This window comes from Bufo bufo, chromosome 4 (genome assembly GCF_905171765.1).
Source record: "Bufo bufo chromosome 4, aBufBuf1.1, whole genome shotgun sequence".
In the NCBI taxonomy this organism is placed as follows: Eukaryota; Metazoa; Chordata; class Amphibia; order Anura; family Bufonidae; genus Bufo; species Bufo bufo.
In genome coordinates this window covers 15,839,911-15,867,686 of record NC_053392.1, presented here as the reverse complement: position 1 = coordinate 15,867,686, position 27,776 = coordinate 15,839,911, and the positions used below count along the sequence as shown (strand labels likewise).

Here is a 27,776-nt window from a genome sequence, read left to right as displayed (position 1 = left end):
GGGGTGCACCACGTTCTGTCCTGTCCAGGAGGAGTTGTTTTTCACTCAGGACGCTTGAAGTTTAACCAAAAAGTTTAATCATTAAAATGCTGATCTGATAAGAAGAGAAAAACAAGACTTTGTGGGACTTCAGCCGAGACTGAGACCTGACAGAGCAAAGGACGGGCAGCACCTTGTGTGAGTATCTCCTCGACAGGCAGGACTCCACCGGACTCCAGGGGCAGCTATATGAATGAATTAATGACTGAGTGTGTGTTCTCTTGGTGGAAGGGTGATAACCTGGATTACTGGGTGCATGTTCTCTAGGAGAAAGAGGTAATATCCTGGATTACTGGGTGCATGTTCTCTTGGTGTAAGGGGTGATATCCTGAATTACTGGGTGCATGTTCTCTAGGAGGAAGGGGTAACATCCTGGATTACTGGGTGCATATTCTCTTGGTGGAAGGGGTAACATCCTGGATTACTGGTTGTATGTTCTCCTGGTAGAAGGGGTGACATCCTGGATTACTGGGTGCATATTCTCTTGGTGGAAGGGGTAAACTCCTGGATTACTGGGTGTATGTTCTCTAGGAGGAAGGGGTGATATCCTGGATTACTGGTTGTATGTTCTCCTGGTGGAAGGGGTGACATCCTGGATTACTGGGTGCATGTACTCTTGGAGAAAGGATGGATCATGGATTAATGGGTGCATGTTCTCTTGGAGGTAGGAATTATATCCTGGATTAATGGGGTGTATGTTCTCTAGGAGAAAGGGGTGACATCCTGGATTACTGGGTGCATGTTCTTTTGGAGAAAGGATGGATCCTGGATTACTGGGTGCATGTTCTCTTGGTGGAAGGGGTGATACCCTGGATTACTGGTTGTATGTTCTCCTGGTGGAAGGGGTGATATCCTGGATTACTGGGTCCATGTACTCTTGGAGAAAGGATGGATCATGGATTAATGGGTGCATGATCTCTTGGAGGTAGGAATTATATCCTGGATTAATGGGGTGTATGTTCTCTTGGTGGAAGGGGTGATATCCTGGATTACTGGGTGCATGTTCTCTAGGAGAAAGGGCTGATATCCTGGATTACTGGGTGCATGTTCTCTAGGAGAAAGGGGTGACATCCTGGATTACTGGGGTGCATGTTCTCTAGGAGAAAAGGGTAATATCCTGGATTACTGGGGTGCATTTTCTCTAGGAGGAAGTGGTAACATCCTGGATTACTGGATGCATATTCTCTTGGTGGAAGGGGTAACATCCTGGATTACTGGTTGTATGTTCTCCTGGTAGAAGGGGTGACATCCTGGATTACTGGGTGCATATTCTCTTGGTGGAAGGGGTAACATCCTGGATTACTGGTTGTATGTTCTCCTGGTAGAAGGGGTGACATCCTGGATTACTGGGTGCATATTCTCTTGGTGGAAGGGGTAACATCCTGGATTACTGGGTGTATGTTCTCTAGGAGGAAGGGGTGATATCCTGGATTACTGGTTGTATGTTCTCCTGGTGGAAGGGGTGATATCCTGGATTACTGGGTGCATGTACTCTTGGAGAAAGGATGGATCATGGATTAATGGGTGCATGTTCTCTTGGAGGTAGGAATTATATCCTGGATTAATGGGGTGTATGTTCTCTAGGAGAAAGGGGTGACATCCTGGATTACTGGGTGCATGTTCTTTTGGAGAAAGGATGGATCCTGGATTACTGGGTGCATGTTCTCTTAGTGGAAGGGGTGATATCCTGGATTACTGGGTGCATGTTCTCTAGGAGAAAGGGGTGATATCCTGGATTACTGGGTGCATGTTCTCTAGGAGAAAGGGGTGATATCCTGGATTACTGGGTGCATGTTCTCTAGGAGAAAGGGCTGATATCCTGGATTACAGGGGTGCATGTTCTCTAGGAGAAAGGGGTGACATCCTGGATTACTGGGGTGCATGTTCTCTAGGAGAAAAGGGTAATATCCTGGATTACTGGGGTGCATTTTCTCTAGGAGAAAGGGGTAATATCCTGGATTACTGGGTGTATGTTCTCTAGAAGGAAGGGGTAACATCCTGGATTACTGGGTGCATATTCTCTTGGTGGAAGGGGTAACATCCTGGATTACTGGTTGTATGTTCTCCTGGTAGAAGGGGTGACATCCTGGATTACTGGGTGCATATTCTCTTGGTGGAAGGGGTAACATCCTGGATTACTGGGTGTATGTTCTCTAGGAGGAAGGGGTGATATCCTGGATTACTGGTTGTATGTTCTCCTGGTGGAAGGGGTGATATCCTGGATTACTGGGTGTATGTTCTCTAGGAGGAAGGGGTGATATCCTGGATTACTGGTTGTATGTTCTCCTGGTGGAAGGGGTGATATCCTGGATTACTGGGTGCATGTACTCTTGCAGAAAGGATGGATCATGGATTAATGGGTGCATGTTCTCTTGGAGGTAGGAATTATATCCTGGATTAATGGGGTGTATGTTCTCTAGGAGAAAGGGGTGACATCCTGGATTACTGGGTGCATGTTCTTTTGGAGAAAGGATGGATCCTGGATTACTGGGTGCATGTTCTCTTGGTGAAAGGGGTGATATCCTGGATTACTGGGTGCATGTTCTCTAGGAGAAAGGTCTGATATCCTGGATTACTGGGTGCATGTTCTCTAGGAGAAAGGGGTGATATCCTGGATTACTGGGTGCATGTTCTCTAGGAGAAAGGGGTGATATCCTGGATTACAGGGGTGCATGTTCTCTAGGAGAAAGGGGTGACATCATGGATTACTGGGGTGCATGTTCTCTAGGAGAAAAGGGTAATATCCTGGATTACTGGGGTGCATGTTCTCTAGGAGAAAGGGGTAATATCCTGGATTACTGGGTGTATGTTCTCTAGGAGGAAGGGGTAACATCCTGGATTACTGGGTGTATGTTCTCTAGGAGGAAGGGGTAACATCCTGGATTACTGGGTGCATATTCTCTTGGTGGAAGGGGTAACATCCTGGATTACTTGTTGTATGTTCTCCTGGTAGAAGGGGTGACATCCTGGATTACTGGGTGCATATTCTCTTGGTGGAAGGGGTAACATCCTGGATTACTGGGTGTATGTTCTCTAGGAGGAAGGGGTGATATCCTGGATTACTGGTTGTATGTTCTCCTGGTGGAAGGGGTGATATCCTGGATTACTGGGTGCATGTACTCTTGGAGAAAGGATGGATGGATTAATGGGTGCATGTTCTCTTGGAGGTAGGAATTATATCCTGGATTAATGGGGTGTATGTTCTCTAGGAGAAAGGGGTGACATCCTGGATTACTGGGTGCATGTTCTTTTGGAGAAAGGATGGATCCTGGATTACTGGGTGCATGTTCTCTAGGAGAAAGGGGTGATATCCTGGATTACTGGGTGCATGTTCTCTAGGAGAAAGGGGTGATATCCTGGATTACTGGGTGCATGTTCTCTAGGAGAAAGGGCTGATATCCTGGATTACTGGGGTGCATGTTCTCTAGGAGAAAGGGGTGACATCCTGGATTACTGGGGTGCATGTTTTCTAGGAGAAAAGGGTAATATCCTGGATTACTGGGGTGCATTTTCTCTAGGAGAAAGGGGTAATATCCTGGATTACTGGGTGCATGTTCTCTAGGAGAAAGGGGTAATATCCTGGATTACTGGGTGTATGTTCTCTAGGAGGAAGGGGTAACATCCTGGATTACTGGGTGCATATTCTCTTGGTGGAAGGGGTAACATCCTGGATTACTGGTTGTATGTTCTCCTGGTAGAAGGGGTGACATCCTGGATTACTGGGTGCATATTCTCTTGGTGGAAGGGGTAAACTCCTGGATTACTGGGTGTATGTTCTCTAGGAGGAAGGGGTGATATCCTGGATTACTGGGTGCATGTACTCTTGGAGAAAGGATGGATCATGGATTAATGGGTGCATGTTCTCTTGGAGGTAGGAATTATATCCTGGATTAATGGGGTGTATGTTCTCTAGGAGAAAGGGGTGACATCCTGGATTACTGGGTGCATATTCTTTTGGAGAAAGGATGGATCCTGTATTACTGGGTGCATGTTCTCTTGGAGGAAGGGGTGATATCTTGGATTACTGGGGTACATGTTCTCTTGGAGTAGGGGGTGGCATCCTGGATTATTGGTGGACATGTTCTCTTGGAGAAAGGATGGATCCTGGATTACATGTTCTCTTGGAGGTAGGGGTGATATCTTGGATTACTGAGGTACATGTTTTCTTAGAGCAAGGCGTGATATCCTAGATTACTGGGGAGTATGTTCTCTTGGAGTAGGGGGTGGCATCCTGGATTATTGGTGGACATGTTCTCTTGGAGAAAGGATGGATCCTGGATTACATGTTCTCTTGGAGGTAGGGGTAATATCCTGGATAAATAGGGTACATGTTCTCTTGGAGGAAGGGGTGATATCATGGATTACTGGGGTACATGTTCTCTTGGAGGAAGGGGTGATATCCTGGATTACTGGGTGCATTCGCTTTTACGGAGCGTGGCCCCGATCTTCCGCAGCAATTGCGTACAATAATAGGCATTTCTATGGGGGTGCCGGCCGGGTGTATTGCGGATCCGCAATGCACTGCGGATGTCTGAATGGAGCCTTAGAGGAAGGGGTGATATCCTGGATTACTGGGTGTATGTTCTCTTAGAGGAAGAGGTGATATTCTGGATTACTGGGGTACATGTTCTCTTGGAGGAAGGGGTGACATCCTGGATTATTGGGGCACATGTACTCTTGGAGAAAGGATGGATCCTGGATTACTGGGTGCATGTTCACATGGAGGAAGGGGTGATATCCTGGATTACTGGGGTACATGTTCTCTTGTAGGAAGAGGTGATATCCTGGATTACTGGGTATATGTTCTCATGGAGGAAGGGATGACATCCTCCTGGATTACTGGGGTACATGTTGTCTTGGAGGAAGGGGTAATATTCTGGATTAATGGGTGCATGTTCTCTTGGTGGAAGGGGTGATATCCTGGATTACAGGGGTACATGTTCTCTTGGAGAAAGGATGGATCCTGGATTACTGGGTACATGTTCTCTTGGAGGAAGGGATGACATCCTGGATTACTGGGGTGCATGTTCTCTTGGAGGAAGGGATGACATCCTGGATTACTGGGGTGCATGTTCTCTTGGAGGAAGGGGTGATATCCTGGATTACTGGGGTACATGTTCTCTTGGAGGAAGGGATGATATCCTGGATTACTGGGGTACATGTTCTCTTGGAGGAAGGGGTGATATCCTGGATTACTGGGGTGCATGTTCTCTTGGAGGAAGGGATGATATCCTGGATTACTGGGGTACATGTTTCGTTGGAGGAAGGGGTGATATCCAGGATTACTGGGGTGCATGTTCTCTTGGAGGAAGGGATGACATCCTGGATTACTGGGGTACATGTTCTCTTGGAGGAAGGGATGATATCCTGGATTACTGGGGTGCATGTTCTCTTGGAGGGAGGGGTGATATCATGGATTACTGGGGTGCATGTTCTCTTGGAGGAAGGGATGATATCCTGGATTACTGGGGTACATGTTTCGTTGGAGGAAGGGGTGATATCCAGGATTACTGGGGTGCTTGTTCTCTTGGAGGAAGGGGTGATATCTTGGATTACCGAGGTACGTGTTCTTTTAGAGGAAGAGTAATATCCTGGATTACTGGGGTACATGTTCATCTGAATGGAACGTGAAGGGTAATATCCTGGATTTGTGAAGTACATGTTTTCTTGGAGTAAGGGTTAATATCCTAAATTGCTGAGAGTTATTTTGTCTTGCGAGTGCAAATACCACTCCACACTCCATGGACCATATTAGGAGACCATGTCCCCACTACCTGGCACAGTGGATACCTTACATAATTGACTCATTTGGACAGAATTTTCCTTCTTCTGATATCTTGTCTGCTTCTTCTAGTTTCCCATAGGTAGCTCTGTATAGTGATATAATACAAACAATGAGGGATGATGGAGGCTTCAGGAGAGGACAGTCTGCTCTGGGATGCTGTAACCGGTTCTTGGGGAAGGGGGATGTTAGGACAATAGTGGCTGTGAACAGCTGGGGTTGGAGACAGTTCTGTTTCTTCATTTTGGAAATTGTTTTCCCTGATAATTAAGGATTTCTGGTGGGGAAGGGGGGGGACATGATTTGGTTCAGACTATAATCATTATTAGTAAAGAATCTTCTAAGCTCCAGATTTTCTGTAACCCTGTTGCTTGGGTAATTTTTACAGAGACCCCATCAAATCACAGCCATGAGAGGGACCCGCAAATACAGGCACATCATTGACACTCCAGACCCTGGGAAATGGGAGGTAAATATATGAGCTGGAAAAATGTATATCATGTGCTATAAAGAAATCTGCAAGGAGGGAGGAGCTCATAGATGACATGTCTCCTGGTCATATTTCTATCTAGCTGGCTGGCTACGAGGAATCTCTGCCCATCAGTGAAAAGTCCAATCCTATTACCAGAGAAATGGACAAAGCTGACCCAAGCACACTGGTCCAGTTCCTCCGAGACTGCGATGCTGAGATCTTCCAGGAGGAAGATGAAACCATCATTAACTACCAGGTGGATACTGGGAAAGTAAAAGCATGAGATGAGGCCAAGAGAGGGAACTAAGGGACATAATAGATGGGAGACCAAAGGGATAAAAGATGAAAGAAGAATCAGGGGATAAGGCCTTAGAGAGAGAGAGAACCATTGTCATGAGAGATCGGGGGACCAAAGGGATGAGAGAAGAGTCAGGGTAGGAGGCCTTAGAGAAAGAACCATGGTCATGGGAGATGCTGGGACCAAAGAGAGGAGAATCACGGAATGAGGAGACAGAACCATGGTCATGAGAGATGGGGGGTCCAAAGAAATGAGATGAAAATTGGAGGGATAAGGCCTTTAAAGAGAGAACCATGGTCATGAGAGATGGAGGTACCTAACGGATGAGAGAAGAATCAGGTGAGGAGGCCTTAGAGAGAGAAGCATGGTTATGAGACATGGACAGACCAAAGGGATGCAGGATTAAAGAAGAATCAGGGGATGAGGCTTTAGAGAGAGAACAATTGCCATGATAGATGAGGGGACGAAAGGAATTAGAGAAGAATCAGGGGAGGAGGACTTTAGAGAGAGAAGCAAGATCATGAGAGATGGAAAGACCAATGGGATGAGAGATGAGAGGAGAATCAGAGGATGAGGCCTTAGAGAGAGAAGCGTGGTCATGAGAGATGAAGAAACCAAAGGGATGAGAGAAGAATCAGGGTAGAAGCCTTAGGTAGAGAAGCATGGTCATGAGAAATGCAGATACCAAAGGGATGAGGAGAATCAGGGGATGAGGCCTTTAGAGAGAGAAGCATGGTAATTAAAGATGTAAGGACCAAAGGGATGAAGGATGAGAGGGGAATCATGGGATGAGGTCTTAAAGAGAGATCTATGGCCATGAGAGATGGGGGGGGACCAATGGGATGAGAGGAGAATAAGAGGACAAGACCTTTATAAAGGAAACCATTGTCATGAGAGATAGGGGGACCAAAGGGATGAGAGGAAAATCAGGGCATGAGGCTGAGAGTGAATCATGGTCATGAGATGAGAATCAGGGGATGAGGCCTTTAGAGAGAGAGAACCATGGTCATGGGAGATAGGGGGTCAAAGAGAGGGATGAGAGGAGAATCAGGGGCTGAAGCCGAGAGAAATAAACATGGGCATGAGAGACGAGGGTTTCAAAGGGATGAGAAGAAAATCAGGGGCTGAGGCTGAGAGAGAACCATGGACAACAGATGGGGAGGCCAAGAGGATTAGGAATAAGAGGAGAACCAGGGTGAGATAGAGACAGCACTATTCACATAAGAGATGGGGAGTTCTAGTGGGTGAGGGAAGAGAGAAGAACTAAAGGATGAGGTAAAAGGGAGTACCAAGGGCATGAAAGATGGAATGGACAAGATGATGGGGGACGAGAAAAGAACCAGGAGGTCAGGGATGGGAGAGCATGCAAGTGGAGCACCAGGGGTGAAGAAACAGAGTTGAGAGAGAAGAAACAGGGTAAGGTGAAGCCCAAGAGAATTTCACAAAGGTGATGATGAATGACAAAGTAGAGAGGAGATAGGATAGGGAGAGGTAACATTGGGAAATGTATTTCTTCTGAGTAATGACACAGGAGATAAGAAAACCAGGAGACACACAAGATAAATATGTGCCTTGCTTCTGTTAGAAGCATAAGATAATTGTTTTAGTTAGTCGGAAAGATTTTACTCTTATAGAGATAAGTTGATCTAATAATCTACTGCGGCTACCACATATTTACCATATTGGAAGATTGACATTAACCCTGTGTTCCCCAGAGACTATACAGCGAGTCCATCCTGAAGACAGTGGCAGACATTGCTAAGAAGGTGCAGCAGATCATAGAGGTAATAATGGCTGGATAGAAGATGTCTTGTACATAGTATATACTGCTGTCCCAAGGGAAGTGATAGGGTCTGATAAGTCTCCTGTCCTACATCTTGCAGAATCCAGAAGACGGCCTCATAGTTCTTAGTGGATGCGGCACGTCTGGGCGGTTGGCGTTACTGCTAGCGGTGAGTCCCTGTCTTCTCATTCACCATCACATGTGGTGGACACCATGGCTCTTCATATCTAGTCATGCACACTGGTAGCCATGCCATTCTTCCCCGGGGAATCAGCTCAGTTCTCTGCCTGCATTTAGAGATGCTTGCTGGTGCCCCCCATGACACTTCCCCACCTGCTCCCATTGCCAACACCAAACAGTAGAGGTGGATGTCTCATTTAGCAACATTGTCTTTGGCCATGTACCAGTAATGTACTGGTATTTCCAGCACTGACAGAGCTTCCAGTTTCCATCTGAGCACCACGGTCCCATACAGGTTTCCTCTATGGCTTACCCTGGTGGTGGCAAGTTCTGGAGGGATTCTTATGGGTCTCTGTTCTCAATGGAGACACGCAACCTCAAATCTCAAGTACCATACATGATGGTGAAGATCATTGAGTCAATTATATTTAGGAGTTTTGGAGAAAATACAGGAGCATAGGGCACATACATATAGAAGACAAGATACAGACATTGTCCCTGGTCAGATATATGGTGGAACACTGACCAGTGAGCCCCCCCAATATCCTCTTATTCTTCATTCTTTACTGTCTTCTGGTCTCAGATGACTCCTTTTATCTGATTCTGCAGAATTCCTTCAACCGCCTGATGAAAGGACTCCACCAGATCCCGTGTTATACCTACATAATAGCAGGAGGGGACAGGTGGGTGCAGTTATACATCGATTTCCAGTCCTATCAGATAGGAAGGACGCGCTGACGTGGAATTCATTGTTTGTTCTGGCAGAGGTGAGACTTTTCAGTAACTTATTGTATCTGCAGATCTGTTGTGACAGCGCAGGAAGCACCTGAGGACAACCCTGCCCATGGACAGGAGGAACTGCAGAGAGTAAGTGACCACCAGGCTGCCAAATCCAGCAGCTGGGTATCATGTATAATGTGCAGGGTATTCATGGACCATCACCGACCTGCAGCTAGGGTGTTTAAGGTGGACATGCAGATCATTGGTCATTGAGACTTGGGTCACCTGCAGTTGGCAGTAGATTACCTACCACGGTCACTGTCAATGCTGCCCGTCTTGGCTTGGACAGTACAGAAGCATTATTAACTGTTTCACTACTGGTGAAAAATGTGATAATCTTGTGTTTTTGCAGCAGGCTGTAAGATTAGGTGGGTCTTTGAGTTGCTTTTTGGACTGACATCTAGTGGCCACAAACTGCAATATTTAATCATAATGAAACACTAATAGTGGTCATAAGTGTGAGACACGTGGAAACAGCATCCACGTGACACACGCGATCAGTCTGTCACCCTGTGCATTATATCACATCATACATAAGGGGAAGAAACATCAAATACCAGAGCAGTGAGGCTTGTTATAAATGACTTCAGGTCTTACTCCATCCTCATCCTGCGCGCTACCTCATATCATCACCCATTGTCCTCATGTCCTTTCCTCTACCTCTGCATCCTCTTGACCCTTGGTCTTGCTCAGTTTTCTGGTTTACATCCCGCTTGCCCCCCGTTGTTGCTTCCATCTCATCCTCCGAACATTCATGTGTTTCCAGGTGTGTGAAGGAAAGAAGAAGGTCGTGTTTATCGGGATCTCCTGCAGTCTGTCTGTGAGTATTCAGCCATCTCCATCCTCACGTTTAATGATGAATTACATCTCTGACCAGATCCAGATCCAGACCTGAGCGATGAATTCTAGGAATTATGGGGGTGCTCCTCCCAACATTCCCTCTGTTTACTGGATGCTCAGCGATGTTGAATAGGTTTGGTCATGGTTAATGTTGAACCCAACTCTTGAGTGAGCGGTTTATAGATGTAATGTTGAGCTGGTTTTTCCCTTCACTCAGAGTAAAAGTTCAGTTTACTACCCCACTTCTGTATCTAAGTACCCTGGCCAAAGCATTGCAGCTTGTTGTTACCCCCTGACAACCAGCGCACTTGGCCTCTGGCTATCACCAGCTACCCCATGATGTTGAGACCAATCGTACACCCTACGTGTCCACTATGGCTGACAGAAGAGTCCAAAAACAGGAGTCTTCCATTCTCCTGGAGTCCACCTAATAGCTGCTTTGAGGTGGTAGTTCTCATTATCTGGTGACCTGATGTGAGCTCTTGATGATCACTTCTTAGTCATGTCTGTATCTCTACAGGCTCCGTTCATCGCAGGTCAGCTGGACTTTTGCATGAAGAACCTGGATGTGTTCCTGCCAGTCCTTGTAGGGTTTAATCCAGTCTCCATGGCCAGGTGGGTGAAATGACAAGAATCAGGTGGGCGAAGTGACTAGTCTCAAGGGGATGAAGTGACCAGAGTCAAGTGGGTGCACTGGCCATTATCAAGCGGTGAAGTGACCAGGATTATGTGATTGAAGTGGCCAGGGTGAGGTGGCTGGGTCACATGGTTGCAGTGGCCAGGGTCAATTAGGTGACGTGAGCAGGGTTGGGTGAAACCACTCTTAGGTGGGTTTGTGACCAAGGTTGAGTTGGGTAAAGTGAATGGGCATAGTTTGGCTGAAGTGACCAGAGTCAAGTGGCCGCAGAAGATTTTTTTTGGTTCTCATCAGTAATATTACTACCCAGGAATGACAAGATTGAAGGCTGGAACTCCACATTCAGGCAGGTGGCAGAGCAGATGCAGAACCTCCAGGATTCCCAGAGGGCATTCATACTGAACCCGGCAGTGGGGGTAAGTGCACACAACCTACAGACTTTCACCTCCCAGTCTTCTGGTTCACGTCTGTCCATGCAGATGTGGCAGTCCACATTCTGTCCACAATGCCAGGGTCCACATAACAGCCTGATATCTGCAAGCCATCAGTGGTTCTCTTATTATAATACTCTCTCCTTGGCCTCTCCTTGGCTTTTACGTCAAGAAAATCCATATTGGACACCATAAAGTCTAGAAATATAGAGTAAATAGAGTAAATTTCATGATGCTAGCACTGTGTTTAGTGGCTCCAGCTAAATAAAATGTTGTCAGTCTCAAAACATACACTCATGAATTTCTTCTCTCTGTGTCTCAGCCTGAAGGTCTCTGTGGTTCCTCGCGCATGAAGGGTGGAAGTGCAACCAAGATCCTTCTGGAAACCCTGTTTCTGGTGTCGCACAAGGCCAGCTCTAAAGTAGAGGTGACAGAGAAGTGAGTGAGGGGAGTGCTCTTTCTGTATCGTGAGTGAGGCCTCCTGGATTGGTACAAGTGACTGTGCCCCAAAGTGATGTCACTTTACACAGCCAAATGTCAAGCTATTAGAGAGTAATGTCTACCAGCCTTCTAGAACGCCACAGCATCTTCTGTCTATGTGCAGGTGTCTGCTGGAAATTCTCAGGACGTACGAGAGAGCACACAAGGTGACCTACTCCCAAAGCAAGAAGATTGCTGCACTTGTCAAGCAATCAGCTACAAGGTAATGAGACACCTTATTGTAAAAATACTTGTGCAGTAATCAAAAGTGACAGCCAGATGGCAGAAGAGATGTCCCAGTGCCCACTAGTGTAACGATAGATGGTGGCAGCAGGGAGTCATAAACTATGAACCTTCTGTATTTATAATAAAGACCACCAGGTGGCAGCAGAGCATCATAAACTCTGTTCCTGCTGTAGTTATAGCACAGACCACCAGGTGGCAGCAGAGCACTATAAACGCTGTTCCTGTGTAGTTATAGCACAGACCACCAGGTGGCAGCAGAGCATCATAAACTCTGTTCCTGCTGTAGTTATAGCACAGACCACCAGGTGGCAGCAGAGCACTATAAACTCTGTTCCTGTGTAGTTATAGCACAGACCACCAGGTGGCAGCAGAGCATTATAAACTCTGTTCCTGTGTAGTTATATCACAGACCACCAGGTGGCACCAATAGTCACATTATTGGTCAGTAGTGTTGATCGAGCATCAAAGTGCTCTGGTGCTCGAGTAGAAAACTTTGGGATGCTTGGGTGCTCTACAGAGCACCCGAGCACAATGGAAGTCAATGGGAAAACCAGAGCATTAAACCAGGCACCCCCTGCTCTGAAGAGGGGAGGGTGTCTGGTTCGCTGCTGGGAACGATGGTGTCCGAGTAGTACGCCACTTTTCCAGACTGACAATAATATGCACCAACATTTTAGAGGAAACACATTGTTAGGAAACATTCTTTCCTGTATATTTACTTGTATATAAAGTACAAGTGCTGCCACAAATTACAAGGAGGAGGCACTCCGATACAACCTGTATATCACATAATGGAGGGCCTCATTCACATTGTGGTACAATTGTTCAGGTAGTGGGACTCCTACACTCATAAACCCTATTCACTAAGTGAAAGGGCTTCCAAAAATTACAAGGAACCGGCACTCCAATACCCCCTTTATTACACATAAATGAGGGCATCATACACACCCCTGAAAAATTATGATTGATGGCCTGCTGGTGACCCTCAAAAACATTTGGAGCAAGGGCCTGCTGCTGATCTGACCATCTAAAACCTTAGGAGCAAGGGCAGCCTAATAAGCATGTTGATATGATGGAGGAGGAGGAGGACGAGAAAAGAGAGATTGAACCATGTACCCTTTTTAGTGGTGGAAGGGTGCATGGGAATACAGAGTATTTAGTACATTATAAACAACACATGTAAAGTGCCTTCATGTTCAGCCGCTTTCCTCGGGTGGAGTGGAGAAGTCAGGGTCAATCCAGGCCTTGTTCATTTTTATAAGAGTCAACCTGTCAGCATTTTCAGTTAACAGTCGGATGCGCTTATCAGCAGCAGTAAATACCCGCTCAGACAAAACGCTGGTGGCGAGGCAGGCCAACACCTCCAAGGCGTAGAGCGCCAGTTCGTGCCACGTGTCCAGCTTGGACAACCAGTAGTTGTAAGGCACTGAGGGATCATTGAGGACGCTGACACGGTCTGCTATGTACTACTTCATTATCTTCCAAAACTTTTCCCTCCTTGTACCACTAGGCCGCGCTTCAGGGTGAGGGTGCTGGCGGGGTGTCATGAAACTGTCCCAGGCTTTGGAGAGTGTTGCCCTGCCTCTGTTGGAACTGCTGTGTGTTCCCCTCGTCTCCCCTCCTCGGTTGCCCAAGGAACTATGGACTCTGCCGCCAGCGTTGTCAGCTGGAAATATTTGGAGCAATTTTTCCACAAGGACCTTCTGGTATTGCACCATTTTACTCGTCCTCTCCACCACAGGAATGAGAGATGAGAAGTTCTCTTTGTAGCGGGGGTCGAGAAGGGTGATCAACCAGTAATCCGTGTTGTCCAAAATACGTCAAATGCGCGGGTCACGGGAAAGGCAGGCTAGCATGAAGTCAGCCATGTGTGCCAGAGTACCAACAGGCAAGACTTCACTGTCCTCATCAGGAGGAGGACTCTCAATCTCCTCATCCTCTTCCTCCTCTTCTACCCATCCACGCTGAACAGATGGAATAAACCTGCTGTGGGTACTATCCTCTGTAGCGGAGGCAACAATCTCCTGCTCCTCCATCTCCTCCTCCTCATCATTCAATTCACGCAGAGAAGACGAACTGAGGGTGTAATGTCTTCTTCCCCCATTTCCACCTCTTCCACATGCAAAGCATCCACCTTAATTGCGAGCAGCGAGCGTTTGAGTAGACACAGCAGTGGGATGGTTACACTGATAATAGCGTTATCGCCGCTCACCATCTGTGTTGATTCCTCAAAGTTGCGTAAAACCTCACAGAGGTCAGACATCCATGCCCACTCCTCGCTTGTGAAGAGCGGAAGCTGACTGGAAAGACGACGACCATTTTGCAGCTGGTATTCCACTACTGCCCTCTGCTGCTCACAAAGCCTGTCCAACATGTGGAACGTCGAGTTCCAGCGCTTGCTCACGTCGCACAACAGTTGGTGAGCTGGCAATTTCAAGCGCTGCTGCAGTGTTGCCAGACCGGCGGCAGCTGTAGGTGACTTTTGGAAATGGGCACAGACGTGGCGCACCTTCACTAGTAGCTCAGGCAAATTGGGGCAGGTTTTGAGAAACCACTGAACCACTAGGTTGAACACGTGGGCTAGGCATGGGATGTGTGTGAGCTTGTGGTTGTAGGTTGAGTGGCGAGAGCCACAGCTCAGTCCGGTCCCTTATCCCCTGCCACAGCTCTGCGGCGGTGTGCTGTTTGTCCCCTAAGCAGATCAGTTTAAGCGCGGCCTGTTGATGCTTCCCCACTGCAGTGCTACACTGCTTCCAGCTAGCGTCTGATGGCTGACTGCTGCTGGAGGTGGAACTGGAGGAGGAGGCAGCGGAGGAGAAGAAGTGGGGGTTGAAGCCAATAATGTAGGTGGTGGCGGAAACCCTGATGGAATTAGGGCCCACAATCCTTGGCGTGGGTAGCACCTGTGCCATCCCAGGGTATGACTCGCCCCCGGCCTCCACAACATTCACCCAGTGTGCAGTCAGGAAAATGTAGCGTCCCTGGCCGAAAGCACTTGTCCATGTGTCAGTCGATAAGTAGACCTTCCCAATAACTGCGTTGGTCAGGGCACGGGTGATGTTCTGGGACACATGCTGGTGTAAGGCAAGGATGGCACACCGGGAAAAATAGTGGCGGCTTGGGACTGAGTAACGAGGGATGGCCACCGACATCAGGCTGCGGAAGGCCTCAGTGTCCAACAAGCCTAAATTGCAACATTTCCAGGGCCAATAATTTTGAAAGCTGCGCATTTAGTGCTATGGCCTGTGGGTGGATGGGTGGGTATTTGCGCTGGGATATGGACATCTGTACGCTGCGCTGGATGTGGATGTGGTCGCTGATGGTGCTGCGAAGGTCCAGGTGCAGGGCGAGAGGCATCCGGGCCTGCGTCTTGGACAGGGAATTGGCCCGCACATAACACAGGGGAGGAGGAGGCGGTGGTGTGACCCACAGACACTGATTGTGTACCCAGGAGTTCGGCCCACCTATTAGGGTGCTGTGAAGAGTAATACAGAAACGCACATACATTGAATTTTAACACAGTTTAAACAGAGTAATGAAACTTGGGGACATTACATGAATGTTTCTTACATCATGCTGGTGGTGGTGAGGTTGCTAGTGTCCATCCCCTGCTCCTTTTTTGTACGGCACAGGTTGCAAATGACAATTCTTTTATTGTCCTCAAAAAAGCACCAAACTGCGGAACACCTAGCCCATGGCAAGGGAGATTGCCGCAAGAGGTGCTCCAGGGAACAGTTACGGGCCTGTTTGGTGTGGTCCGCCTTCTCCCTTTTTGCCACCCTACTGCATCTTCCAGCCTGTTGCGGTGCTGCAGATCTCTCCCCCTCTGTACTGCTGTCCTCGCTCGGCTTGCAACCTTCCCAGGTTGGGTCAGTGACTTCATCGTCCACCACCTCCTCTTCCACTTCCTCACTCTGCTCATCATCCTGACTTGTTGACCTGTTGACCTCACTTATTGACAACTGTGTCTCATCCTCATCATCAACCTCTTGAGACACTAATTGCGGTCGACTTATTGGCAACTGTGTCTTATCATCATCATCCACCTCGTGAAACACTAATATATGCTTACAAGAATGGCACACGTACAGTAGCGCAGGTTTTGTAAGTGTATGTGCAAATAAATTAACCACTTCCCATCTGGGCCATTTGCCCCCTTCCTGACCAGGCCTAATTTTGCAAAACTGACATATCTCACTTTATGTGGTAATAACTTTGGAACGCCTTTACTTATCCAAGTCATTCAGAGATTGCTTTCTCGTGACACATTGTACTTCATGATAGTCATAAATTTGAGTCAATATATTTCACCTTTATTTATAAAAAAAATCCCAAATTTACCAGAAATTTGAAAAATTCGCAATTTTCTAAATTTCAATTTCTCTGCTTTTAAAACAGAAAGTGATATCTCATAAAATATTTATTACTTAACATTCCCCATATGTCTACTTTATGTTGGCATCATTTTGGAAATGTCATTTTATTGTTTTAGGACGTTAGAAGGCTTAGAAGTTTAGAAGCAATTCTTCAAATTTTTAAGAAAATTGCCAAAACCCACTTTATAAGGACCAGTTCAGGTCTGAGGTCACTTTGTGGGGCCTACATAGTGGATACCCCCATAAATGACCCCATTGTAGAAACTACACCCCTCAAGGTATTCAAAACCGATTTTAAAAACTTTGTTAACCCTTTAGGCGTTCCACAAGAATTAAAGGAAAATGGAGATCAAATTTTTTTTAAATTTCACTTTTTGGGCAGATTTTCCATTTTAATCCAATTTTTTTAAAAAACATCGATGGTTAACAGCCAAACAAAACTCAATATTTATTACCCAGATTCTGCGGTTTACAGAAACACCCCACATGTGGTCGTAAACTGCTGTATGGGCACACGGCAGGGCGCAGAAGAAAAGGAACGCCACGTGGTTTTTAGATGCCATGTCCCATTTGAAGCCCCCCTGATGCACCCTTACAGTAGAAACTCCCAAGAAGTGACCCCATTTTGGAAACTAGGGGATAAGGTGCCAGTTTAATTGCTAATATTTTTGGGTACATATGATTTTTTGATCATTCATTATAACACTTTATGGGGCAAGGTGACCAAAAAATTGGTTGTTTTAGCAGTTTTTATTTATTTATTTTTACAGCGTTCACCTGAGGGGTTCGGTCAAGTGACATTTTTATAGAGCAGATTGTTACGGATGCGGCGATACCTAATATGTATACTTTTTCTTATTTATTAAAGTTTTACACAATAATACCATTTTTGAAACAAAAAAATTATGTTTTAATGTGTCCATGTTCTGAGAGCTATAGTTTTTTAATTTTTTTAGAGATTTTCTTATGTAGGGGCTCATTTTTTTCGGGATGAGGTGACGGTTTTATTGATACCATTTTGTGGGACATACGCCTTTTTGATCACTTGGTGTTGCACTTTTTGTGATGTAAGGTGACAAAAATTGCTTTTTTTGACAGTTATTTATTTTTATTTTTTATGGTGTTTATTGAACTGGGTCGATTATGTGATATATTTATAGAGCCGACCATCACTGACGCGGCAATACCAAATATGTCTATTTTATTTTATTTTTTCTATTTTTATCATTTTTTTTTATTCCTTACTTGGGGAATTTTTTTTTTTACATGTGAAACCTTTTTTTATTTTGTTTTTTTAACACTTTATTTTTTTATTTTTTATTTTACACTTTTCGTCCCCCATAAGGTCATACAAGACCTCTGGGGGACATTTACTTCACTTTTTCTTTTTTTTTGTTGATTATTGGCTGCATAGCGGGGAGGAGACTCGAGCACCGCGCTTCGAGCACACGCGGTATTCGGCCATACACAGCGATGTGCGGAGCATCGCAATGCTCGAGTCAAAATGGTGTTCGGCCGAGCATGCTCGCCCAACACTATTGGTCAGTAAAGTTGTGCCAGTTCTTGTGCCTAAATCATTCACTGTTTTCACTCTTTCTGCTTGCTGTCAGTGAATGTGAATGCCCATGATTTCCTCCATATAATGATAACCTCATGTGATACTCTGATACCTGAAGTGAACAGGACAGGTTATCAGATCAGCAGCCGAACAATGTAGACTCCATTCGGTGACAGCAAGCAGAGAGCTGACCAGAGTGATGTGTAGCCCCTGTGTCTCTGGGCTGGTGACCCCACTGACCCTCACTACTGACTATGTCCTGTTTCAGTCTCCAGAAGAAGGGGCACCTGTACCTCCTGGGCTGGGGGACGCTGGGACTGGTGGGGATCATGGACGCCGTGGAATGTGCTCCCTCCTATAATGCAGGTGAGATGGGGGGGCTGGGATCACAACATGTAATACGGTGTACACACGGTGCACTGCTACACATTACACGGACAGCACACGTGACGACCACTCACACTGCACATCGGTCATGGTTACCTTGTGTCTGTCACGGTTAGAGCCCCAGAGACCCACAAACAACGTGGCAGGTAATCTGTGGCTCTTACCCCTCAGAATTTCTATCTTGTACGGCCCCCAGTGGTGGTGTAGGGTATCTGTACTACCCCAGTGGTGGTGTAGGGTATCTGTACTACCCCCAGTGGTGGTGTAGGGTATCTGTACGTCATCCGGTGGTGGTGTAGGGTATCTGTACTACCCCAGTGGTGGTGTAGGGTATCTGTACTACCCCCAGTGGTGGTGTAGGGTATCTGTACGTCATCCGGTGGTGGTGTAGGGTATCTGTACTACCCCCAGTGGTGGTTGTGTAGGGTATTTGTACTACCCCCAGTGGTGGTGTAGGGTATCTGTACTACCCCCAGTGGTGGTTGTGTAGGGTATTTGTACTACCCCCAGTGGTGGTGTAGGGTATCTGTACTACCCCCAGTGGTGGTGTAGGGTATCTGTACGTCACCCGGTGGTTGTGTAGGGTATCTTTACTGCCCCCAGTGATGGTTTAGGGTATCTGTACTGCCCCTGGTGGTGGTTGTGTAGGGTATCTGTACTGCACCCGGTTGTGGTGTAGAGTATCTGTACTGCACCCAGTGGTGGTGTAGGTTATATGTACTGCCCCCAGTAGTGGTGTAGGTTATATGTACTGCCCCCGGTGGCGGTTGTGTAGTCTATCTGTACTGCCCCCAGTGGTGGTGTAGGGTATCTGTACTGCCCCCAGTGGTGGTGTAGGTTATATGTACTGCCCCCAGTAGTGGTGTAGGTTATATGTACTGCCCCCGGTGGCGGTTGTGTAGTCTATCTGTACTGCCCCCAGTGGTGGTGTAGGGTATCTGTACTGCCCCCAGTGGTGGTGTAGGGTATCTGTACTGCACCCGGTGGTGGTATAGAGTATCTGTACTGCCCCCAGTGGTGGTTTAGGTGATATGTACTGCCCCCGGTGGCGGTTGTGTAGTCTATCTGTACTGCCCCCAGTGGTGGTGTAGGGTATCTGTACTGCCCCAGTGGGGGTGTAGGGTATCTGTACTGCCCCAGTGGGGGTGTAGGGTATCTGTACTGCCCCCAGTGGTGGTGTAGGTTATATGTACTGCCCCCAGTAGTGGTGTAGGTTATATGTACTGCCCCCGGTGGCGGTTGTGTAGTCTATCTGTACTGCCCCCAGTGGTGGTGTAGGTTATATGTACTGCCCCCAGTGGTGGTGTAGGTTATATGTACTGCCCCCAGTGGTGGTGTAGGGTATCTGTACTGCACCCGGTGGTGGTATAGAGTATCTGTACTGCCCCCAGTGGTGGTTTAGGTGATATGTACTGCCCCCGGTGGCGGTTGTGTAGTCTATCTGTACTGCCCCCAGTGGTGGTGTAGGGTATCTGTACTGCCCCAGTGGGGGTGTAGGGTATCTGTACTGCCCCCAGTGGTGGTGTAGGGTATCTGTACTGCCCCCAGTGGTGGTGTAGGTTATATGTACTGCCCCCAGTAGTGGTGTAGGTTATATGTACTGCCCCCGGTGGCGGTTGTGTAGTCTATCTGTACTGCCCCAGTGGTGGTGTAGGGTATCTGAACTGCCCCCAGTGGTGGTGTAGGGTATCTGTACTGCCCCCAGTGGTGGTGTAGGTTATATGTACTGCCCCCAGTGGTGGTGTAGGGTATCTGTACTGCACCCGGTGGTGGTGTAGAGTATCTGTACTGCCCCCAGTGGTGGTGTAGGTTATATGTACTGCCCCCGGTGGCGGTTGTGTAGTCTATCTGTACTGCCCCCAGTGGTGGTGTAGGGTATCTGTACTGCCGCAGTGGGGGTGTAGGGTATCTGTTCTGCCCCCAGTGGTGGTGTAGGTTATATGTACTTCCCCCAGTAGTGGTGTAGGTTATATGTACTGCCCCCGGTGGCAGTTGTGTAGTCTATCTGTACTGCCCCCAGTGGGGGTGTAGGGTATCTGTACTGCCCCAGTGGGGGTGTAGGGTATCTGTACTGCCCCCAGTGGTGGTGTAGGTTATATGTACTGCCCCCAGTAGTGGCGTAGGTTATATGTACTGCCCCCGGTGGCGGTTGTGTAGTCTATCTGTACTGCCCCAGTGGTGGTGTAGGGTATCTGAACTGCCCCCAGTGGTGGTGTAGGGTATCTGTACTGCCCCCAGTGGTGGTGTAGGTTATATGTACTGCCCCCAGTGGTGGTGTAGGGTATCTGTACTGCCCCCAGTGGTGGTGTAGGTTATATGTACTGCCCCCAGTGGTGGTGTAGGTTATATGTACTGCCCCCAGTGGTCGTGTAGGTTATATGTACTGCCCCCGGTGGCGGTTGTGTAGTCTATCTGTACTGCCCCCAGTGGTGGTGTAGGTTATATGTACTGCCCCCAGTGGTGGTGTAGGTTATATGTACTGCCCCCAGTGGTGGTGTAGGTTATATGTACTGCCCCCGGTGGCGGTTGTGTAGTCTATCTGTACTGCCCCCAGTGGTGGTGTAGGGTATCTGTACTGCCCCAGTGGGGGTGTAGGGTATCTGTATTGCCCCCAGTGGTGGTGTAGGTTATATGTACTGCCCCCAGTGGTGGTGTAGGGTATCTGTACTGCACCCGGTGGTGGTGTAGAGTATCTGTACGGCCCAAGTGGTGGTGTAGGTTATATGTACTGCCCCCGGTGGCGGTTGTGTAGTCTATCTGTACTGCCCCCAGTGGTGGTGTAGGGTATCTGTACTGCCCCAGTGGGGGTGTAGGGTATCTGTACTGCCCCAGTGGGGGTGTAGGGTATCTGTACTGCCCCCAGTGGTGGTGTAGGTTATATGTACTGCCCCCAGTAGTGGTGTAGGTTATATGTACTGCCCCCGGTGGTGGTTGTGTAGTCTATCTGTACTGCCCCAGTGGTGGTGTAGGGTATCTGAACTGCCCCCAGTGGTGGTGTAGGGTATCTGTACTGCCCCCAGTGGTGGTGTAGGTTATATGTACTGCCCCCAGTGGTGGTGTAGGGTATCTGTACTGCACCCGGTGGTGGTGTAGGTTATATGTACTTCCCCCAGTAGTGGTGTAGGTTATATGTACTGCCCCCGGTGGCGGTTGTGTAGTCTATCTGTACTGCCCCCAGTGGTGGTGTAGGGTATCTGTACTGCCCCCAGTGGTGGTGTAGGGTATCTGTACTGCCCCCAGTGGTGGTGTAGGTTATATGTACTGACCCCAGTGGTGGCGTAGGGTATCTGTACTGCACCCGGTGGTGGTGTAGAGTATCTGTACTGCCCCCAGTGGTGGTGTAGGTTATATGTACTGCCCCCAGTGGTGGTGTAGGGTATCTGTACTGCCCCCAGTGGTGGTGTAGGTTATATGTACTGCCCCCAGTGGTGGTGTAGGTTATATGTACTGCCCCCAGTGGTGGTGTAGTTTATATGTACTGCCCCCGGTGGCGGTTGTGTAGTCTATCTGTACTGCCCCCAGTGGTGGTGTAGGGTATCTGTACTGCCCCCAGTGGTGGTGTAGGTTATATGTACTGCCCCCAGTGGTGGTGTAGGTTATATGTACTGCCCCCAGTGGTGGTGTAGGTTATATGTACTGCCCCCGGTGGCGGTTGTGTAGTCTATCTTTACTGCCCCCAGTGGTGGTGTAGGGTATCTGTACTGCCCCAGTGGGGGTGTAGGGTATCTGTATTGCCCCCAGTGGTGGTGTAGGTTATATGTACTGCACCCAGTGGTGGTGTAGGGTATCTGTACTGCACCCAGTGGTGGTGTAGGGTATTCATGTAGGGGATTATTGACCCTCCTTCTTCCTCTTCCTAGACTGGCGAGATGTGCGGGGCTTCATTAATGGAGGATACCACACTCTGGAGAACCAGGAGGGGGAGCTGACATCGCTGGTGAGTGAATTAGATATGGAAGACCTGCCGATGAGACCCTGAGGACCTCCTCGTGATAGGCAGATGTTTACACACTGGAGATCTCCTGGGAGTTCCCCTTAAGGCCTCTTTCACGGATCCGTTTTTTGTTTCCGTTGTGTTTATGTTTCTGTTCCGTTTTTCCGTATGGCATATACAGTAATTACATAGAAAAAATTGGGCTGGGCATAACATTTTCAATAGATGGTTCCGCAAAAACGGAACGGCTACGGAAGACATATGGATGCATTTCCGTATGTGTTCCGTTTTTTTTCTGCAGACTCATTGACTTGAATGGAGCCACGGAACGTGATTTGCAGGCAATAATAGGACATGTTCTATCTTTCAACGGAACGGAAAAATGGAAATACGGAAGCGGAATGCATACGGAGTACATTCCTTTTCTTTTGCGGAACCATTGAAATGAATGGTTCCGTATGTAGAACGCAAAAAACTGCCCATAAACGGGAAAAAAAAAAAACGGCCGTGTGAAAGAGGCCTAAGCCTGTGGAAGTGTTGGCGGGTAGCCACAGCCAGTGACAGCCAGCCTGCTGCCGCCTGTGGTCATCCTCAGAGCGTTGGCAGACAACACCTTGTAGCTATCTGCTAATGAGATCCTCCTGACTGACACTAACCAGGGACCATCAGCCCCCACGTTGTACCTCTCGTAGTCAGTGACCTTCTCGTTCATTCCAGGGCCCACAATTCACCATCTCACATGAAGATTTTGTGAAGAGCGTCCTCCCGTCAGTGTCGGAGACAGACACCATTGTCTTCCTGTTCACTATGGATGGTGAGTGAAGATCCCCGCTCTCCAGCTCTTGACCCAGGAGCTCACAGGATGTGGTGGGGATTGGTTTGCTGGGGGTCTCAGACCCACATTATGCCCAGCTCTGTATGGCGCTATTTCCCGTGAACATGCTAAGTTCTCTTTCTGTTTTCAGATGAAGTCACTGAGGTGGAGAAACTGGTGGAATTAGTGAAGGAGAAGACATCAAACATCCATGCCATATGCCACACCACCGCAGGACAGTACCTGCCGGTCAGTATGCCACGGATGTGCCACCTACATTATTACTGGTCAGTACCAGGTGACCCAGTGCCAGATATGATGACCATGTTGAGTTGGGTGACCTTAGGTTTAAACCCTCCCTCCACATGTTCAGCATCATTAACCATATCACGCCCTGTACTGCAGACTCCTATTACTTCCTGTTACTTAGCTGGTCCATGATTTTCACCTCTGCAGCCATTTTACAATGTGACTCCGCCCACAGATTATACTGTATTCTGTGTTATCAAAAATATCTTCAAAACGATTGAGAGGTTGTCACAGCCCAGCCCCCAGATACAGGGTCAGTGATGTCATTATGTATCTTCACTTATAGAACTCAACCAAGAAGATGATTCCGAACCCCCTCGTCATCACGTGGCCCATCCTCTTCCTGGAGTATGAGGGAGCCTTCATCCAGGTATAGTCCTCCAAGTCCACTGTCTGTACTAAAAGAGATAGGAGGAGACCAACTGGGTGGAGTGTTTGGTGAAGAAAGTTCTAGACCCTGAGGAAGGTGAACATATTAAAAGCACGTCAGAATATAGGCTGCGCTCCTCGTTATACTGCATGTCCATGTCAGTAGGTACAGTAGTCTGTTCCCAAGATCTTGTCAGAAGGTAGTCTGTGTTCCCAAGATCTTGTCAGTAGGTAGGCTGTTCTCCCTTACTCTTGTCAGTAGGTAGGCTGTTTTCCCAAGATCTTGTCAGTAGGTAGTCTGTTCTCCCTTACTCTTGTCAGTAGGTAGGCTGTTCTCCCTTACTCTTGTCAGTAGGTAGGCTGTTCTCCCTTACTCTTGTCAGTAGGTATCCTGTTCTTCCTTACTCTTGTCAGTAGGTAGTCTGTGTTCCCAAGATCTTGTCAGTAGGTAGGCTGTTCTCCCTTACTCTTGTCAGTAGGTAGGCTGTTCTCCCTTACTCTTGTCAGTAGGTAGGCTGTTCTCCCTTACTCTTGTCAGTAGAAAGGCTGTTCTCCCTTACTCTTGTCAGTAGAAAGGCTGTTCTCCCTTACTCTTGTCAGTAGAAAGGCTGTTCTCCCTTACTCTTGTCAGTAGGTAGGCTGTTCTCCCTTACTCTTGTCAGTAGGTAGGCTGTTCTCCCTTACTCTTGTCAGTAGGTAGGCTGTTCTCCATTTCTCTTGTCAGTAGGTAGGCTGTTCTCCCTTACTCTTGTCAGTAGGTAGGCTGTTCTCCCTTACTCTTGACAGTAAGCAGGCTGTTCTCCCAGGCTCTGGTCAGTAAGCAGGCTGTTCTCCCGGGCTCTGGTCAGTAAGCAGGCTGTTCTCCATTACTCTTGTCAGTAAGTAAGCTGCCCTCCATTACTGTTGTCAGTAAGCAGGCTGTTCTCCCTTACTCTTGTCAGTAGGTAGGCTGTTCTCCCTTACTCTTGTCAGTAGGTAGGCTGTTCTCCCTTACTCTTGTCAGTAGGTAGGCTGTTCTCCCTTACTCTTGTCAGAAGGTAGGCTGTTCTCCCTTACTCTTGTCAGTAGGTAGGCTCTTCTCCCATACTCTTGTCAGTAGGTAGGCTGTTCTCCCTTACTCTTGTCAGTAGGTAGGCTGTTCTCCCTTACTCTTGTCAGTAGGTAGGCTGTTCTCCCTTACTCTTGTCAGTAGGTAGGCTGTTATCCCTTACTCTTGTCAGTGGGTGGGCTTTTCTCCCTTACTCTTGTCAGTAGGTAGGCTTTTCTCCCTTACTCTTGTCAGTAGGTAGGCTGTTCTCCCTTACTCTTGTCAGTAGGTAGGCTGTTCTCCCTTACTCTTGTCAGTAGGTAGGCTGTTCTCCCTTACTCTTGTCAGTAGGTAGGCTGTTCTCCCTTACTCTTGTCAGTAGGTAGGCTGTTCTCCCTTACTCTTGTCAGTAGGTAGGCTGTTCTCCCTTACTCTTGTCAGTAGGTAGGCTGTTCTCCCTTACTCTTGTCAGTAGGTAGGCTGTTCTCCCTTACTCTTGTCAGTAGGTAGGCTGTTCTCCCTTACTCTTGTCAGTAGGTAGGCTGTTCTCCCTTACTCTTGTCAGTAGGTAGGCTGTTCTCCCTTACTCTTGTCAGTAGGTAGGCTGTTCTCCCTTACTCTTGTCAGTAGGTAGGCTGTTCTCCCTTACTCTTGTCAGTAGGTAGGCTGTTCTCCCTTACTCTTGTCAGAAGGTAGGCTGTTCTCCCTCACTCTAGTCAGTAACCAGGCTGTTCTTCCAGACTGTAGTCAATAAGCAGGCTGTTCTTCCAGGCTCTGGTCAGTAAGCAGGCTGTTCTCCATTACTGTTGTCAGTAAGTAAGCTGCCCTCCATTACTGTTGTCAGTAAGCAGGCTGTTCTCCCTTACTCTTGTCAGAAGTTCCAGCGGGAGCTGAGCAGTAAGTGGATCCTGGACACGGTGACCAGCGGAGCTCACGTTCTTAAAGGGAAGGTTTACCGAAACTATATTGTGGATTTCGGAATCTGCAATTCCAAGCACTTCCAAAGGGCGGTGTCGGTGCTGCAGGTGAGGCCTTCGGAGGTGACAACACAGCGGAGATACCTGCACCTAACACTCTGTATAATATATGTGTACCCCATTACCATACAGCGGCTGAGCGGGCACCCCCAGACCCGCTGCACAGAGACCCTGCTTCAGTCTATCTACGGGGAACAGACCGAGCAGATGAGGAACACAGAGATGTCACAGCACATCAGAGCCGCAACGTCCAGGGACATGGTGAGAGTCCTGGGCCACAAACTGGGGCCATTACTGGAGCCGTCCACCGTAACAGTGGAAAACATACTAGCCATCCGCAGTACGCTACAACAGTGCCAGCCTCCGTACCATCATAGCAGTATCAGACAGGATACTATACAGCAGTGCCAGTCCCAGTACCCGCATAGCAGTATCAGACAGGATACTATACAGCAGTGCCAGTCCCAGTACCCGCATAGCAGTATCAGACAGGATACTGTACAGCAGTGCCAGCCCCCATACCCGCATAGCAGTATCAGACAGGATACTATACAGCAGTGCCAGCCTCCGTACCATCATAGCAGTATCAGACAGGATACTATACAGCAGTGCCAGTCCCAGTACCCGCATAGCAGTATCAGACAGGATACTGTACAGCAGTGCCAGCCTCCGTACCATCATAGCAGTATCAGACAGGATACTATACAGCAGTGCCAGTCCCAGTACCCGCATAGCAGTATCAGACAGGATACTGTACAGCAGTGCCAGTCCCAGTACCCGCATAGTAGTATCAGACAGGATACTGTACAGCAGTGCCAGTCCCAGTACCCGCATAGCAGTATCAGACAGGATACTTTACAGCAGTGCCAGCCCCCGTACCTGCATAGCAGTATAAGACAGAGTACTGTATGCCAGTGCCAGTACCAGTACCCGCATAGCAGTATCAGAAAGAGTACTGTATAGCAGTTCCAGTCTGCAGCAGTAGCTTACATTAGATCCAGTCACAGTACCCTCATAGCACTATCAAAGTACTGTACAGCACTTCCAGCCAGCCACAGTACCCTACAGCAGTGTCAGCCCCAGTAGCCCCATAGCAGTATCAGCCACAGTACCAATGAACTGTGCCAAGCATACATAACAGTGCCAGCCAAGATACCACATAAACATCAGTAAACCCAAAACAGTTAGAGCAACAGTTCCCCACAACAGTATCTACCTGCTGCAGTATCTTACAGCGGTGCCAGTCAACCACAATAAACCTTAGCGCCTCGTAATTGTGACAATGATAGTACCTCCATAACAGTGCCACTTGCAGAATGCAGAATCCAAATCCCAATGCCAGCCTCTGTGCCCAGACCTCCTCCTCCTCCTCCTCCTCTCACAGCAGGGAACTCTCAGCAGTCTTCCTGTGCCAAAAATCTTAGGAGATAGATTATTAACAGCAGCTGGAAAGAAGGCACCAAAACCCTTCACCACCAGTCTGGAGATCCTCCTGGGTGGCACCAGCAGGCTGGCATATGGCACTATATAGAATGAGTGGTTACTAAGGATGGCGGACATCAGACGGAGCGTGAAGCTGCCATACACCGGAGGCTGCTGGGTGAATGTGTTCTGCCGCCTCCACCATAAACATACATGCTCAGCCTTGGCCTCATGGTTATCTCAATGGGAGAAGGGAATAGACAGCAGAATTGTGATTTCAGCTGTGAGTGCAAATTGAGTTCTCAATTACGATTGGTTGCTGGAAGGCAGCAGCAGTCACATGTTCACTCCTCTGTGCAGGTGCTGCCGGCAGCCATTGTGAGTTTGCTGCGCAACTGCCCGGTGGCGGAGGCCAGGACACGTCTCGAGTCATCCGAGAGTATCCGGGCGGCCATTGAATCTTCTCTCAATGTTCCGGGAAGGAAACGAGTGGCGGAGAGCACAGAGTCAGAAGGACGCAGCCGATAGGCATCCAAGATTCAGCGCTGATCCTTCCCGGGGTGGACAGGACGTCTCCGGAATAATTCTGTATATTTCCAGATTTTTGTATCTTTATTAAAACTGAAATTGTAAAC

At 48.1% G+C, this 27,776-nt stretch overlaps 1 protein-coding gene across 1 annotated transcript; it reads left to right on the top strand.

Moving 5' to 3' along the window:
- Window positions 1-107: 107 nt before the first annotated feature.
- Window positions 108-27,776, top strand: GCKR (glucokinase regulator). Its single transcript, XM_040426919.1, has 20 exons — window positions 108-177; window positions 6,210-6,290; window positions 6,394-6,549; window positions 8,307-8,375; window positions 8,475-8,543; window positions 9,164-9,237; window positions 9,355-9,421; window positions 10,101-10,154; window positions 10,695-10,789; window positions 11,122-11,227; window positions 11,565-11,680; window positions 11,847-11,945; window positions 18,171-18,268; window positions 22,150-22,226; window positions 22,941-23,037; window positions 23,189-23,286; window positions 23,633-23,716; window positions 25,618-25,767; window positions 25,852-25,980; window positions 27,502-27,776. The coding sequence occupies exons 2-20, from the start codon at window positions 6,231-6,233 to the stop codon at window positions 27,667-27,669; spliced, it is 1,866 nt and encodes a 621-aa protein (XP_040282853.1). The 5' UTR covers window positions 108-177; window positions 6,210-6,230; the 3' UTR covers window positions 27,670-27,776.